The following is a 13,448-nucleotide window of genomic DNA, read 5'->3' as shown; positions in this document are numbered from 1 at the left end:
GGAATGGAAGCATCTGTGCCTGCTTCTACCATTGCTTTCATTTCTAGACCAGTTATGAGACCAGAAATACATTGGGGTTTTGTTTCATGGACATGGCCCCTTCATTGTTCACCGTGCTCCACTGCCCTCAGAGATTTTGTTCCCTTTTTTGTTCAAAGCTGCATTGAGGGCACATGCACACTCCTGTTTTAAAGAGACTTTGCTTTTGTTCTTTCTCACTATCTTTTTTCCTGACTTTCAAGAAAAATTGGTTTTCTGCTAAAATATACTACAAGAACATATCTGTAAGGAGATTCATGAAGACCCGAGCTATTGTTTTCCAAAGAGGCTGAATCTGCATCTGTATCATCCAGCATATCACACACTGAACTCATCTGCAGAGCAGGTGCTTTAGAGTTTACACCTGGTGTTTTGACTTGGTGCAGCACTGTGCTAAGCCCAGTGCATCATCCTCATCTCAGCAGTCAATCGACTCCTCGCCTCACCAGATTTCCCATCCAGCTCACACCACTGCTTTGTGCAGTTCATTGCTATCTTGCTGCAATCTGCTGCTGCTCCTGCCCTCTCTTGTGTGGGCACACCACTACTCTCTTTCAGGTTGTGGTCCTTATCTTTCTAACACTCTGCCTTAATGTGACCCACTTAGTTTCCCACTTTCTCCCTGCCTTGCTCATCAGGCTGGATTTGATCTGTGTCCTAATCACAAATGACTCCACTAGAAAGGTTTCCTTCTTCTTGCACTGGAAATGGTTCTCTGGGACATGTACCTGCCCTGCAGGAATTAGGTATTTGTACTGTTCTTCCAATCAGCCAGTTGGCTTCTGTCCCTAATATGTGGCTTAGACATCCTTAACATCACTCCACAGACTATTACAGAAGATACCTGGTCATACATGAGCAGAGGTCCCCAGCTGGCAAGCGTTATCCATGCTTAAAGGTCACTAGAAATATTACTGCCACATTATTCCCAAGAGTTGTTCTATTTTGCTGTCAACAGTAGAATTACTCAATGGAGAGAACTCCCTTCCACTGAATTACTGTCTTAATACTGAGTTCATTGTTAAAACAACAGTTCCTTGCCACTAATCAGAAAAAAGCAATCAGGCAAAGCAAACAGGGATCTCCAGGGGCACATGTGTGAGTTCAAAGGTCCACAGAGTTGTAGCTGTGTTGCAAATGACTTAGACTCAGGAGCCAATAGGCAGCTGCACCTACAGAATTACATTTTAAAAAATAAGGACATAAAAATTTTAAATTCTGTGAAAATTATGTGAAATGCATGCAGGAAAAAAAATATGTCTGGAACTTTTCTACAGCACTTGAGCACAAAATTTTGGTTTTGGGAATCTGACACAGCAATTGATCATATTCAACTAAGAGGGCTACAGATGGTGAAGTTTGTGTTCTGAAAGGATGACAAGCCACTGCAGAGTGCTTATGATGCAAAATTTACCCTTTTGTAATAAGACAAAGAGGAAAGATGCTCATGAGAACCAAGCTGGGTGTTTGTTTTTACCAGAGAGTTGCTTATTTCACAGCTCCATGACTCAGTGTCAGTAATATTGGGTATTACAACTGTCTTTCTCCATCAAGCCCTTTCCTTAGTTTCAAGGGAGACAAGTGATTTCTATCCAGGGTCTGTCTTAACCAGGTTTCTAAGCTGATGTTCCAGAACTATTCACAACCTACCTGTAGACATTCCTCTACTTTCAGAGGTCCTCCAGCAGGTCTGAGACCAGTTGGGGAGGAACACAACTGCCTGTCAGCTGGAGCTACACACTCAAGCTCCTCCTGTTCCTCCAATCAGACAGTTTCTGACATTTAGATCTCATCTATTCCTTGAATATGTCAGCAGATGTAATATAACATTTTTCACTGACAGACAGAGAAACTAAGCCAGCAGCACAGAGTTAAGTCATTTGATTGAATTTCCAGGTCACATTGGCAGGGCTGATCCAGCACACCCAATCCTCTCTTCCCTGCTCACTGTTTTGGATCAGATCTTTTAGGAACTTGCCTGCACAAACACAGTGCAAAAGTGGTTGCCTGCAACAGTAAAGTAGCTTTCACAAAGCAGAGAGCCAACCTGCTTACTGGGTGAGCATTGCAGGCTGGAGTACTTGTCTGAACCAGGGATGACACCAGGGAAGAGCTTTTGTAAATCATGTCTTTGCTCTGCTCTGAGTCTCTGTGTCACACCTGTACCTTTGCAGTATGAACAGATGTCTCTGGGTGGTGGTCTTTAGTAAGATGGGACATGAGAAGCTGCAACAGTGGCTTTGTACTGGTGCTGACTGTCCACCCTTCAGCAGAGTACAGGTCCAGCCAGCTGCCCTCTGCCAGATGCTCATAAAAATTAACAAGAAGACTAACTGCAGACTGCTGTATTTTACCACAGAAAATAAAGTCAGACAACAGCTAAAACTGGGGAGGGTAGGAGGGAAAGGGGAGCACAGAAGACAGACCAAAGGCAACGTAAGTGTTGTATTTATTTTCTAATCCCATCTCTTTTAGTGTCTGTGATGAGCACTGTAACTAAAGAAATCTAACTGAATTAGAATTTCAATATGACCTGAGCAGATTGGAGCTGTTTCCATTCATGAGCAGCACGTCCCAGCTGTAATTGCCTGCTTGCTTATCCACATAGCTCTTTACAGCTAATCCAAATGCAGACTCAAAAATAAATAGTGCCAGAGCATTCACTTCCTGCTGGGCAGTAGTTTCAGCTCTCCTCTGCCTTTGCTTTGTTCTGGCTGGTGCTCTCCATGGCACAGCGACTGACTCAAAGGAGATAAAGGATGATTGACCCGCTCAAGGAATTAGGTGACAGAAAAGCCACTCCTGACGTATCTGCCCTGCCTGTTTGTGCTTTTCCTCTGGGTGTTACTTTGCATCTGTTTATCTTTCTCTGCCCTCACCTCTCTCCCCAGCCACATCACTCATGCAGTATGCTTCTCCTTCATGGTTTCCCTAAAAGCTTCTGGTGTCCTCTGTGTCCCCAGAAGCACATCACTCTTCCTCTCCCTGTGCTCCTACCTCAAACACACTGCTAGTATTTTAGTGCTGAAGCAAAACCCTCTTCGGGGACATTTAAAAGCCATGTCCTTCTCAGATCAACTTCCCTGGAGGGGTGTAAAGCTGAGGCACAATTGCACAAAGCTGGACAGGGCTTCCCCATGGATGGGACTTGGCTCAACCACATAGCAAGGCTCTGCCTTTGCTCTCTGACACAGAAGTCTGTACACGTCTGGCTCTCCTCCCTCCTCCTCACTGGGTGGAAGGTGGTTGTCCACCATTTTCAGGCTGTTTTTTCAACTACAACCACCACAGACTTCCTGAGAGCCTTTGGCCAAGTCTCAGCAGCCTCTGTGCTTCTGTTCATCACCTCTAAAACAGCACTGCCAACACCCTGTTTCTTCATACTTGGGGTGTAAATCCGAGGTCCCTGAGCTGACAGTGGTGAGTGGACATAGGAGTCAAGTCTGAAGCCAACTCACTTCAGTGTAGTCAGAGGCATTCACCTCCCACTGTGCAACAAATTACTCTTAGAAATAGATTTATTGGTATCCAGAAGACCGTTCTTTAAGGTCTGGTCCAGTAGGTACTCACAAAATCTCAGCTGGGGAGAAGGTCACTCCCTCTTGATGACCATCAAAGAGACTGACCTCAGCATGGAGCAGTGTGCCTCCATCTCCTTTCTCTCACCCCATCTCCATCTCCCACTGGGTTTATCAGGGCATAACCATGAGCAACAGAACCTCCTCACTGCCACCCACATGCTCTTCCCCAGCCAGCCTGGCCCAGGGCTGTACAGCCCTTCTGGTGCAGAGCAGCACCCAAGGTGATATATCCCTCTGCCATTGCAGAGAACTGTGTTAAGATTTAAAGGAGAGCATCAAGTGAGGTAGTGCAGCACTTTCACTGCCTTCCTCCTTACCCCCAGAATCCTTCTCCATCAGACTACCTGGTCTTTGGCAGAGTAGATCTCCCTATAAAACTCTCTTGGCTCAGCTGGGTAGAAGCAGATTGTAGGGAGGCGACCCTGCCCTTGCACGGCCACACCCCCTCCCAGAGCCAACCCCATTTTAGAGGCAGATTGTGCCCCTCTCTGAAGCCAGGGAGCAGCTGAGATGATGAATATAGTGCTTGTCCAATGTGTCACTTGCTACGTAAATTCAAATTCAGCACAGAAAGCTAAAAATGTTTGCAGAATCCTGACAGGCAAAGTGGACAATTATGTTCAGCTGTTCCTCACAAATGTTGATCCTCATGACTGCAATGTGCCAAGAGAGGCATTGCCTCGTGCTTGGATTGCAAACTCACCAGCACCAAAGCATGAGGATGGTAGCAAGGGCTGGCTCTTCACTACATGCTCTGCCCCCTGGAGATGGCCTGAAAGCGTCCTCTGCCAGGTACCCTGGTGGCACCAGCACCTCTCTTGTACAGACAAGGAAGCTGAGGCCATAGTGCCAGACTCCAAGGCAACCAAAAGGTCACCAAAGAAGAGAAGTTGTGAGTCTCTTGCTTGCAATGACAGGCAGTAGCTCCCTCCTTTGTAGCTGAACTGGGCACACAGGAATTTCTTCAAAAAGTTGCAGTTTCAATCAACTACATCAGAGTAATTGAGACTAATGCAGTGTGGCCAAGGTGAGTGAAAGTTATCACTGGGATAGTAATGTATAGGAAGAGACACTTGGGAAAAAAATAAGAAAATTGGGGAAGGAAGTTAAAGGTAAAAAGATCAAGAAGAATAAAGGCTATAAAGTCTACAGCCATGCTGGATGGGCTGCTTGTACTAGGAAGGTAGTTCTTGGGAAAGGGGAAGCCTAGGGATGAAGGGCATCAGTAAATAGAAAGGCTTGAAACTTTTTCAAAACACAGAAAGTCCGCACCGGAGAGAAAACCATCATGAGATGGAAACACAGAAGATTCAAAGGTTATGTTGGAATATTTAATTTTGAAGTGTGAACAGACTGTTATGTAGCAGGGAGATACAGATACCTCAGCCTTTCTGAGTACCTCTCTTTCTGCTGTATATACTGGAAAGAGGGAATCAACAATTGCCAAGAATGACTTCAATTTTAAAGAATTATTGCCTTAGAAAACATACTTAAATTTCACTATGTTCCACACACTGTGTTTTGCACCTCCATGTGATGGCTTCTGTTGTCACCAGCAGCCCCATTCTCCTCCTTTGGAATGTCCTAGACGTGTCTGTGACATGGGAGCCCAGAAAGACCACTCTATGTCCAGGATGTCTCCCTCATTCAACTTAAAATCTAGAGGGAGAGCTCAGCTCTTAGCTCTGTGGGGATTTTGGAGCAGGGTCAGAAATAGAGGTGAATCATTAATGAAGCATCATTAACCATCAGTCTTCTTATACTCATGTCAGTATATTAGCACCAGCTGCCCATTGTCCATTTTCCCCTTGCCATAAGGAGGAACCCCAGATTCAAGGTCATCTGCTGGTTGAAGTAGTCTGTCAGTACAGCTGGAGCTCCTGAGATGCTGCAACAAGAGCAGCAATTAGTGTCACTCTGTCCTGCCCCACGCCCATCAGCTGCAGAGCACCAAAGTTCCCTCACGAGGCACAAATTCATCCTTTGATGTTGCTTTTGCTGCTTCTCAATTCAGAGCTGCTGCTGCCAGAGCATTAAATGTTCCCTAAGTGGTGACTGTCTTCTGCTAATGCAGATGTATTTCTTTTGTGAGTTAGCTTAATTCTGTCCTTGGTGTGTGTTTTCTCTCTTGTTTTGGATGCAGACAAGGGTTCTAGGTACAGCTCTTTCATTCTTTCAATACCGGGACTGGAAAACTGCCCTGGATCATTTCCTGAATCAGACAGGAGCATCTTAATACAGTAGTTACTTCCATCACTCTGCCTGGGAAACTCTTCCATGCTCTTCCAAGGCACCTGAAAGCCAGGCTACCCTCCAGTCAGGCTACACTTTACATCAAAAATTCAACAGGCTATTTTATTTATTCTCCCATCCTTCATCACACACCACTTTTCCCTGTTTTCTGGCTCATCAAAGCTACAAGAGAACATTCTATCACCAGACAGAGGCACAGGTAAGACCTATTGGGACACAAAGTCTAATTGTCCGTATTCAGTAAATTCACCTCAAAGTGAACAACTGCAGGTTGTTCCTTGCAGGTTGTCTTTGATGTCTGGTTTCAGTCTCTTCCTTTTCTCATGGGTGATGGTGGGTGGGACCACACCAAAAAAGGGTCTATCCAGGCATGAGAGACCAAATATTTCCCATCACTCAACAGCAACTGACCCGTCTGTCCAAGAACTGGCACTGGCAGCTGTGGGGTGGCACAGGGAGAGGTTAACATGTGGACTAGCAGGAAAACTTTGGGGTTTCCAGAGAACTGCATTGGGGTTCAAATGAATCCTCTGGCCAGGAAATAATGGGATAAAGCATCCAGGATTTGTCAGCATGGACAGGGTGGATGTGGGTATATTCAGACAGAGTTGAGGTGGTCAGTGATTGTATCTTTAGGTGAATATTTAGCTTTTGTTGCCTTTTGATTACTCAGGGTGTCTTTTATGAGGAAAAATTAATGCAAGTGCTTCTCTTTTTACAGTGGCCACATTGCCCAGGAAATGAAATGTCATAAGGGGGAAAAAAGCTCATTAGATGGTATCATAAATGGCTCTCCAGGGTCTCAGAAAACCTATAATTAACATAAACGTAGACAGAGGCAATGACAAGCAAACACACATATAAAAGCCAGCTTTCCATCCAAAAACATGGTCTGCAACATATCTCTTTGGCTGTTCACAGCTCTGGGGACCTGGAGGTAAGGGACTTTTATACCAGTCATGACACAAACTGAAGACAGAGGGAGGAGAGCAGCCAACCCAGGGTGAAAGTGAGGACAACAGAGCGTATAATATAGTCCCCAAGGTACCAGCTAAGGGATTTTGTGATTCACCCTTGGAACTACATCCTTTTCTGGAGCAATTTGAAGCAAATGCTATCCTGGTGTGTTTTCTTCACACTGAAATCCTCAGTCAGGTGGTTGCTGTTAGGTGGACATGTTGATACTCCTTAGGACAGGGCAGAATAGTTCTAATCTTGTAAGAGCTATCTCAAGTCTTCATCTCGCAATAGCTGAAAAAGTGGAAATCTTGTCAGATTTTCTAGTGAGTTCCATGAAATCCACCAGAAGGTAATGTTCAAGAGGAGGATGAGAACAGGAGAAGATGGGAGGAGTGGGACAGCATCACAGACTCATGTATTTGTACCAGACTGTGCACTCTTTACTCTGCATTTCTGCCTTTAACCTTGAGCATTTACTCAGAATAGACTCAGATATGAAGAATGAGGTGTGTTTTGTAAAAACCAAAGCTTGGCCTCCTTGCCTGTCTCTGTAGCAACTGTGTCAAGAGACAACTGCATTGATGCCACACTGTGTAAAGAGTGAAGGAGACAGAGAAGTTCAGGCAAGGTCAGGCAGAAAGCCCAGAGTCCCACCCAGCATCCTGACTAACAAAAGTCACATCAAGTACAGCAGTATGTGGACAACCTGCCTTACAGGAATATCCCCCACAGAATCCAAACAGTCAAAAAGCAGCTTGAAGCATCTCTTCTCCACTGTTTTTAACAGGTATTGTCGTGACTTTAGGTTCTCCGTCTGTTCAAGCAATTACACAATCCACTCCGAATGCGAGGCTCACATCCTGCAGTAATGAGTTTCACAGGCTGATTACTTGTTGCATGATAAAAATAAGTTGCCAGCAGCTGACTCTAAAAAACAATGGGGAAAAAAAAGCCAAGAAAAAGTAGTGATACTTGTTTTCTCAGAAAAGAGAGAGGGGGCAGGGAAGGAACAAAGTTCTCAATCCTGCCCAGGGACTTACCCAGGATGGGAGAAAGGCATGGAAGTTTCCTAACTGACCTGATGGGGCAGGGCATGCTCATGTAGGTTTGCAACTTCGGAGGTTATGAATCCTCCAAAGGCCTTCAAAGATGGGTCTTGGGGAGGTTGTATTGTTGCTGGTGCACAAAAGATTTTCATCTGACATCTAACCCCTGTCTGAAGGAACCATGGACGTCAGTCACTTATGTCCACGTCTGGAGCAGCATTATGATGTCATCAGTGTTACAATTTTACACAAAATTAGGTGCGCAATTGTGTGTTAAATAGTGGTAGTTAGCTTGGATTGCTCAACTAATGAAGCAGGCAGCATTAAAGCTGTCACATATGGACTGCTCCAGGGCACTGGCACTATAAGGGAGTCTGAAATCACTCCCACTTCACTGGGAAGAGAAGCATTCCTTTTCCTTCTCTGGCATCCCCTCAGTGGGACAGATGCCCTGACCCAGCTCACAGCCCAGCAGTGCTCCTGCACTTTGCTCTGGAGCTTATAAATCTGCCTTGCTACACAGGGAGTCCTGCCTGAGTGTCCCTGTAGGCTCAGACAGGTGGCAGAAGCTGCTGATCACCTCTAATGTGTGCCTAAGTTTTGCTTAATTAAGAACAGCCTCTCTAATAGCATCCATCACCGTCTCCTGATGGCTCTGGGACCACTCAGGCTGTGGCAGCACAACCAGCCAGACTTTCCTGTCGTGTGTGACATCCTAAAGGGTGCAATGGCAAATATATAATTTTATTTTCCAGCATTAAGGGACTCAGCCTGGGACAGGCTCAGTCCAGAATCTGATGTGGCCCTTGGGTAGTTTGTCTGACCCCTCCTGTACGGCTTGGAGCAGAAGCACCAGCTGGGTGGTCACTGTGGTGTTGTCTGAGGTAATGTGGATGAAATCTTACCCAGCAGTGTGAGGATTTGGCTCAAGGTCTTACAAGTGAAATTTCTGACCAATATCACTATAAAAACACTTCGTTTTGGCTGTATTGATTAGATCCCAGCAGATGCTACTTTACTATAGTTATTTCAGAGAAGAAGTGCCTCATCTTGTAGTTTATTCCCCAGTACTTGACTACAGTGGTTGTAAGGAAAGAACAGAGTTGTTCTTGGCCTTCAGACTGCAGTGATGACCACAGAATCAGGGAAAGGACTGGTCCTTGTCTGCAGGTCCCAGTCCCAAGCCAGCATCTCTGAGCATGGCAGCAGGATCCCAGCAGGGAGGAGGTGGCAGGAACACCAGTTTGGCCAGTTTGCCCATCCAGCTGCCCAGCCAGGGTGTGAATTTGGCCTGGGGCTGTGTCATGGACCCTGTGGTGGGGGCTCTGGGCTGACTCCAGGTGGAGTGCCCAGTCCATCAGCACCCATCAGCCTGTCTGTACAAGGATGGATTTTGGCTCTTGTCCATGTCAGTCTTCCCCTGCAGCCACCTCTATAGTATTTAAGTATTCTCCTGGTTCACCACTATGCAAATATTGAAATTAGCCCTTTGCATGATTATGGAGACAGTGACATTACAGACTTTCTCAGATCATGTGCCTTCTCTGCTGACAGCATCAGCCATCAGGTTTATTCTTCAGTGAGCTAAAGAATGGCCTCCAGTGTATGAAAAACTTCACAATGAAGTATTTGGTATCTGGAATATTTCTTTTTATTTTTTTCCTTAAGCTTTTATCTGAATGCATTAAAAACACAAAGTATTGTGCTATGAAATAATGCAAAATACGGCCCTCATAAGAATGGCCCAGTTCTCAGAGATGGAGATTTTTAACTGGGCCTCACTAAAATCAGAAGAAATTAAAAGAGGCTACGAGGGGAGCCATAGCCCCACTAGCAGGTGCAATATAGCCTGAGCCCCTGAGAGAAGGCAGCAGGTCTCATACCCTGCAGTGAAACAAAGAATTCTTGGGCAGGGATCTAACTGGTCTGGCCAAATGGCCTCAGGATAGGAATTTCTCCATGGGAAAAGATATCTTTGTCATATGGGTTACACTTCCACAAAATGTCTCATTTACATCTCATACCTGTGCCTCATTCTGACACCTTCCCTGAGAGCCTCACCTTAAGGAGAGCTGCAGAACAACAAAATATCTGTAATGAGTGTGCATGTGCTGAAACAATAGCCATTTTGTCCCCTAAAAATACTGCCATAAGAACATTGGACACAGCTATTACCTTTTCTTAAACTACTGATGATTTCTTGCCCGTGGTGCGAATCCTTTGCACTGTGGAGCACAGCCAAGCCTGATTAGCCAGCCTCGCCTTTTGCCAGTGGGACTAAAGGGATTTATTCTCCATTCTCACACATGGATCTCTCATCCCCATTATTTTACATCTCACCTCGAGTTAACACATGGTCCATCTTCAGAGCACGCTGGGCATGGCCACAGGGGATCTGGCATGCTGGATATTGTGTGCTCTGCCATGTTGGATGGGCAGTGACAAAAATTATCCCTCTTCCCCCAGGTCCTTCCATCGTCCCACTGCAGCGAGCAGAGCCAACACTGGGCAACCCTCTAAAATGTTTATTTGGACCAGTGGCCGGGGATCTACATCTTACAGACATGATGAGAAAAGGTAAACGGCACCTGTGCTGACTGTCTCTTATGGGTTTGAATATTTATGGATGTGGCCCGTAGCTTCTCCCCAGTGGTGGCACTGGAGAAGTAGGAGGGATGCAAAGGCTGTCCTTCCTGTGCTTCACAACCCCGGCTGCTGCTCCACCAGGCACAGGAGTGCCAGGGTTACTGTGCCAAGCCAAAACAGAGCAGAGGGGCAATGCCAGAGCCACGGCCAAAGTCTTCCTTGTTCTCAGGACATGAGCAACACACCGTGACCATCTCTGAGGTCAGCACAGGTTTAAAAGCACACTAGTGCTCAGCCACAGGTGTGCAGCCCCAGCTCCAAGCCCTGTGAAGCCTTTATACTTTTTGCAGGTGTCCTGCTTCCAGCCATCACCCACACTGGCCCTGCACCCCCTCCGGACAGCACACAAACACAGTGCTTCCTGTCCCCCAGCCAGATCACTGCCCCACACAGCTGTTACACATCTGGAGGATGCTTCCAGCTGCCAGAAATGTTTTCTGGTTACACACGTGCACACGTGAGGATGAGGGTGTGTGCAACACATTGCGCAGTAGCTGGGGGTTGTTAAGCTGCTTGAAAGTGAGCTGGTGTCTCACCAGCCCACTTGAGTGGTGTTGCTGGAGGGAACAGGCTGAAGCAGACAGAGGAATAAATGAGTTACCGGATCTCCCAGGGGAGCAGGGAAATATGCCAAAGAGAAGGGAAGGGAAGGAGAGGTTTGAAGTCCACAGACAAAGGCAGTGCTCAGCTGGGAACGAAAGAAGTTAAATATCAATGATGAAAGAGCAATTGTTGGTAATGCTCAGACTCATCATTCCAAAATCCCTCTCCTTTGTAATAAGATTTGCTGGACAGCTTGTCTTGTCACAACAAGGACACATTTGCCGTTCTTTTCTTTCCTTTGCCCCTTCCCACCTCTTCTTCAGTTCCTCTTGCAGTCATTATTAAGTGTAATCACAAAAAGACTCCAGTGAAACAAAAATGGATATCAATGTATCCACAGTGACAATTAGTGAAACACACCCTTCAGTAATTCTAATGAGACATTACTGCTGGCATCTGCTTGGGAAAATGCACTCCTGAATTCAGGAGCAGAGCTACCCTCAGGACCCTGAGATTCTTTGGAAAATTGGCCGATTCACTAAATGTTTCTGCAAAGATTGCATAGGTGTTCAGCTCTTTGGATTATCTGATCCCAAACAGATATCTTGAAGACAAAAAGGCCAGCTTGGCAGCATGAACTTTCATTGAGGCTGGTTGTCTAAATGCCTCCTGTACTTCTGCAAGTCTCTTCTTTAATCAAATTTTCCCCAGGCTAATATTCTTCTATGTTAGGACACAGTCATGGTCCAAGGTTAGACACTTGGAGGAGATATCTACCCACACTTTGGGCTGGCTGGAAGCCATGTACTCCTGATTTGCACAGCCTTTGACTCTCACCATGCCTTGAAGTTGGGCTGAGGGCTCACCAGAGTCTGGTCAGTATAAACCCAGGCAGAGCTCATCCCTGCCTGCCTGCAGAAACAGGGAAAAAGGGAGCAGTATCTCTGTGCCTACACACCAGCCATGGTAAATTCAGATATCTTGACAAGCCATTGGGTGGGTTTGTTTCCTAAGAGAGTCTGTAGAGCTCTACAGAAGGACTTCTTTGTATCTTGTGAGTGATTAATAAAATGCAGGAGAGAAAGGGAGGAAAAGAAGATGGAAGTAAGAGAGTGTTGATGGCAGCCTGAGGACTGATGGCAGCAGAGGAGAGGTGTGAACACAGAGCAAGTGCTGTTAGTGGGAGAAACTCATCCTCCAGTGTCTGGCAGTGATTTTAACACATGTAAGGTCACCAGTGCCATCATTATATCCAACAGGTGGTGCCTTTTAGAGAAATGACTCACCTTAAATGACCCTTTCCTAGGGATTTTTTTCTTTAACCTTCAGACAGGAAGATTGTCATATGGATCAGCAAACTTGTCACCCAACATATGCTAAGACCACAGAATTTTCAGGGATTGCACCATAATATTAACTGTGCTGCAATGAGTCACTTGCTCTAGAGGAATCACCTCTGCCTGGGTGGAAGGTATCTCTCAGGCGTCTCTTTTTGCAGGATCAGCACCAAAATATCTGTATTTCATTGCCATTTTAGCCATCAACAATTCCCCAGCTGCCACATTTTATGCTTTGAAAAACTAGTCAATCCCTCATTCTTTCTCAGCTGTCAAAGAGGCTCTGCACAGCATTGCAACCATTGGAAACACAAGGCACTGGTTTGGTTTGGTTCAGTTTTGTCCAGCCTGGTGAGGAAGAGAGAAGGAACTGAGTGAGCAAATCTGTTAATATCTATAGGAATCCTTCTACAACTATCACTGAGTCTATTCTGAGAGCTCCAGAGATATTTCCTGTTGCCATAGGTCTACTAGCAAAAACTGATGCAGCCAAACATACCTGTAAAGAATAATGTAAAGAAGTTGGCTTCTGAGCAGAAAAATCCCTGAGCACAGGGAATTCTGCAGGTAAGATGCAGGAGTAGTATCTGACCATTTGATTCAAGGATTTTTGATATCAGTAAACACCTCACCGTGAGGTAATCTGAGTGACATCTGCATAACCACTGTGATAGTAGAGAAGTGAATGGGAATTCAAAGTCATTCTGAATTATTCAGGCAGGCAGGCAACTCCTGTCTGACAAGCCCCACAACTGCGTGGTGCCAGAGGAGGCAAGGTCTCCCTCTGTGTCACACCATGGTCTCTTTGCCAGGGGAGGGCTTTGAAGGTAGGTAATTTGTGTATATTTGAAATAAATAACGTAATTGCAGGTGCCTGGTTATCCTAGCTTTCCCGTGAGGACACTTAACACTCTTTACAGAGCTCCTAGTACTGCTCATTTTGGAGCAGGAGATACAGAAGGATCTGCTGACCACATTGCAGAGGGATCCCAGCACTGCTGCTGTGCAGGAACGTGGAGAGGGAAATCTCTGCTCTGTCCCCA

General features: G+C 45.8%; 1 protein-coding gene across 10 annotated transcripts in view; it reads left to right on the top strand.

Moving 5' to 3' along the window:
- Window positions 1-13,448, top strand: part of KCNMB2 (potassium calcium-activated channel subfamily M regulatory beta subunit 2) — a 142,672-nt gene that overhangs the window by 115,580 nt on the left and 13,644 nt on the right. For 8 of the 10 annotated variants that reach the window (XM_032119564.1, XM_032119561.1, XM_032119566.1 and 5 more), the window contains one exon: window positions 10,346-10,456. The exons of the other annotated variants lie outside the window; for them this stretch is intronic. In XM_032119564.1, coding sequence (XP_031975455.1) covers window positions 10,346-10,456 — 111 coding nt within the window. The remainder of the gene's footprint in view (window positions 1-10,345; window positions 10,457-13,448) is intronic. 10 annotated transcript variants of the gene reach the window in all.

This window comes from Corvus moneduloides, chromosome 10 (assembly GCF_009650955.1).
Source record: "Corvus moneduloides isolate bCorMon1 chromosome 10, bCorMon1.pri, whole genome shotgun sequence".
NCBI lineage: Eukaryota > Metazoa > Chordata > Aves > Passeriformes > Corvidae > Corvus > Corvus moneduloides.
This window is presented reverse-complemented; position numbering and strand designations above follow the sequence as displayed.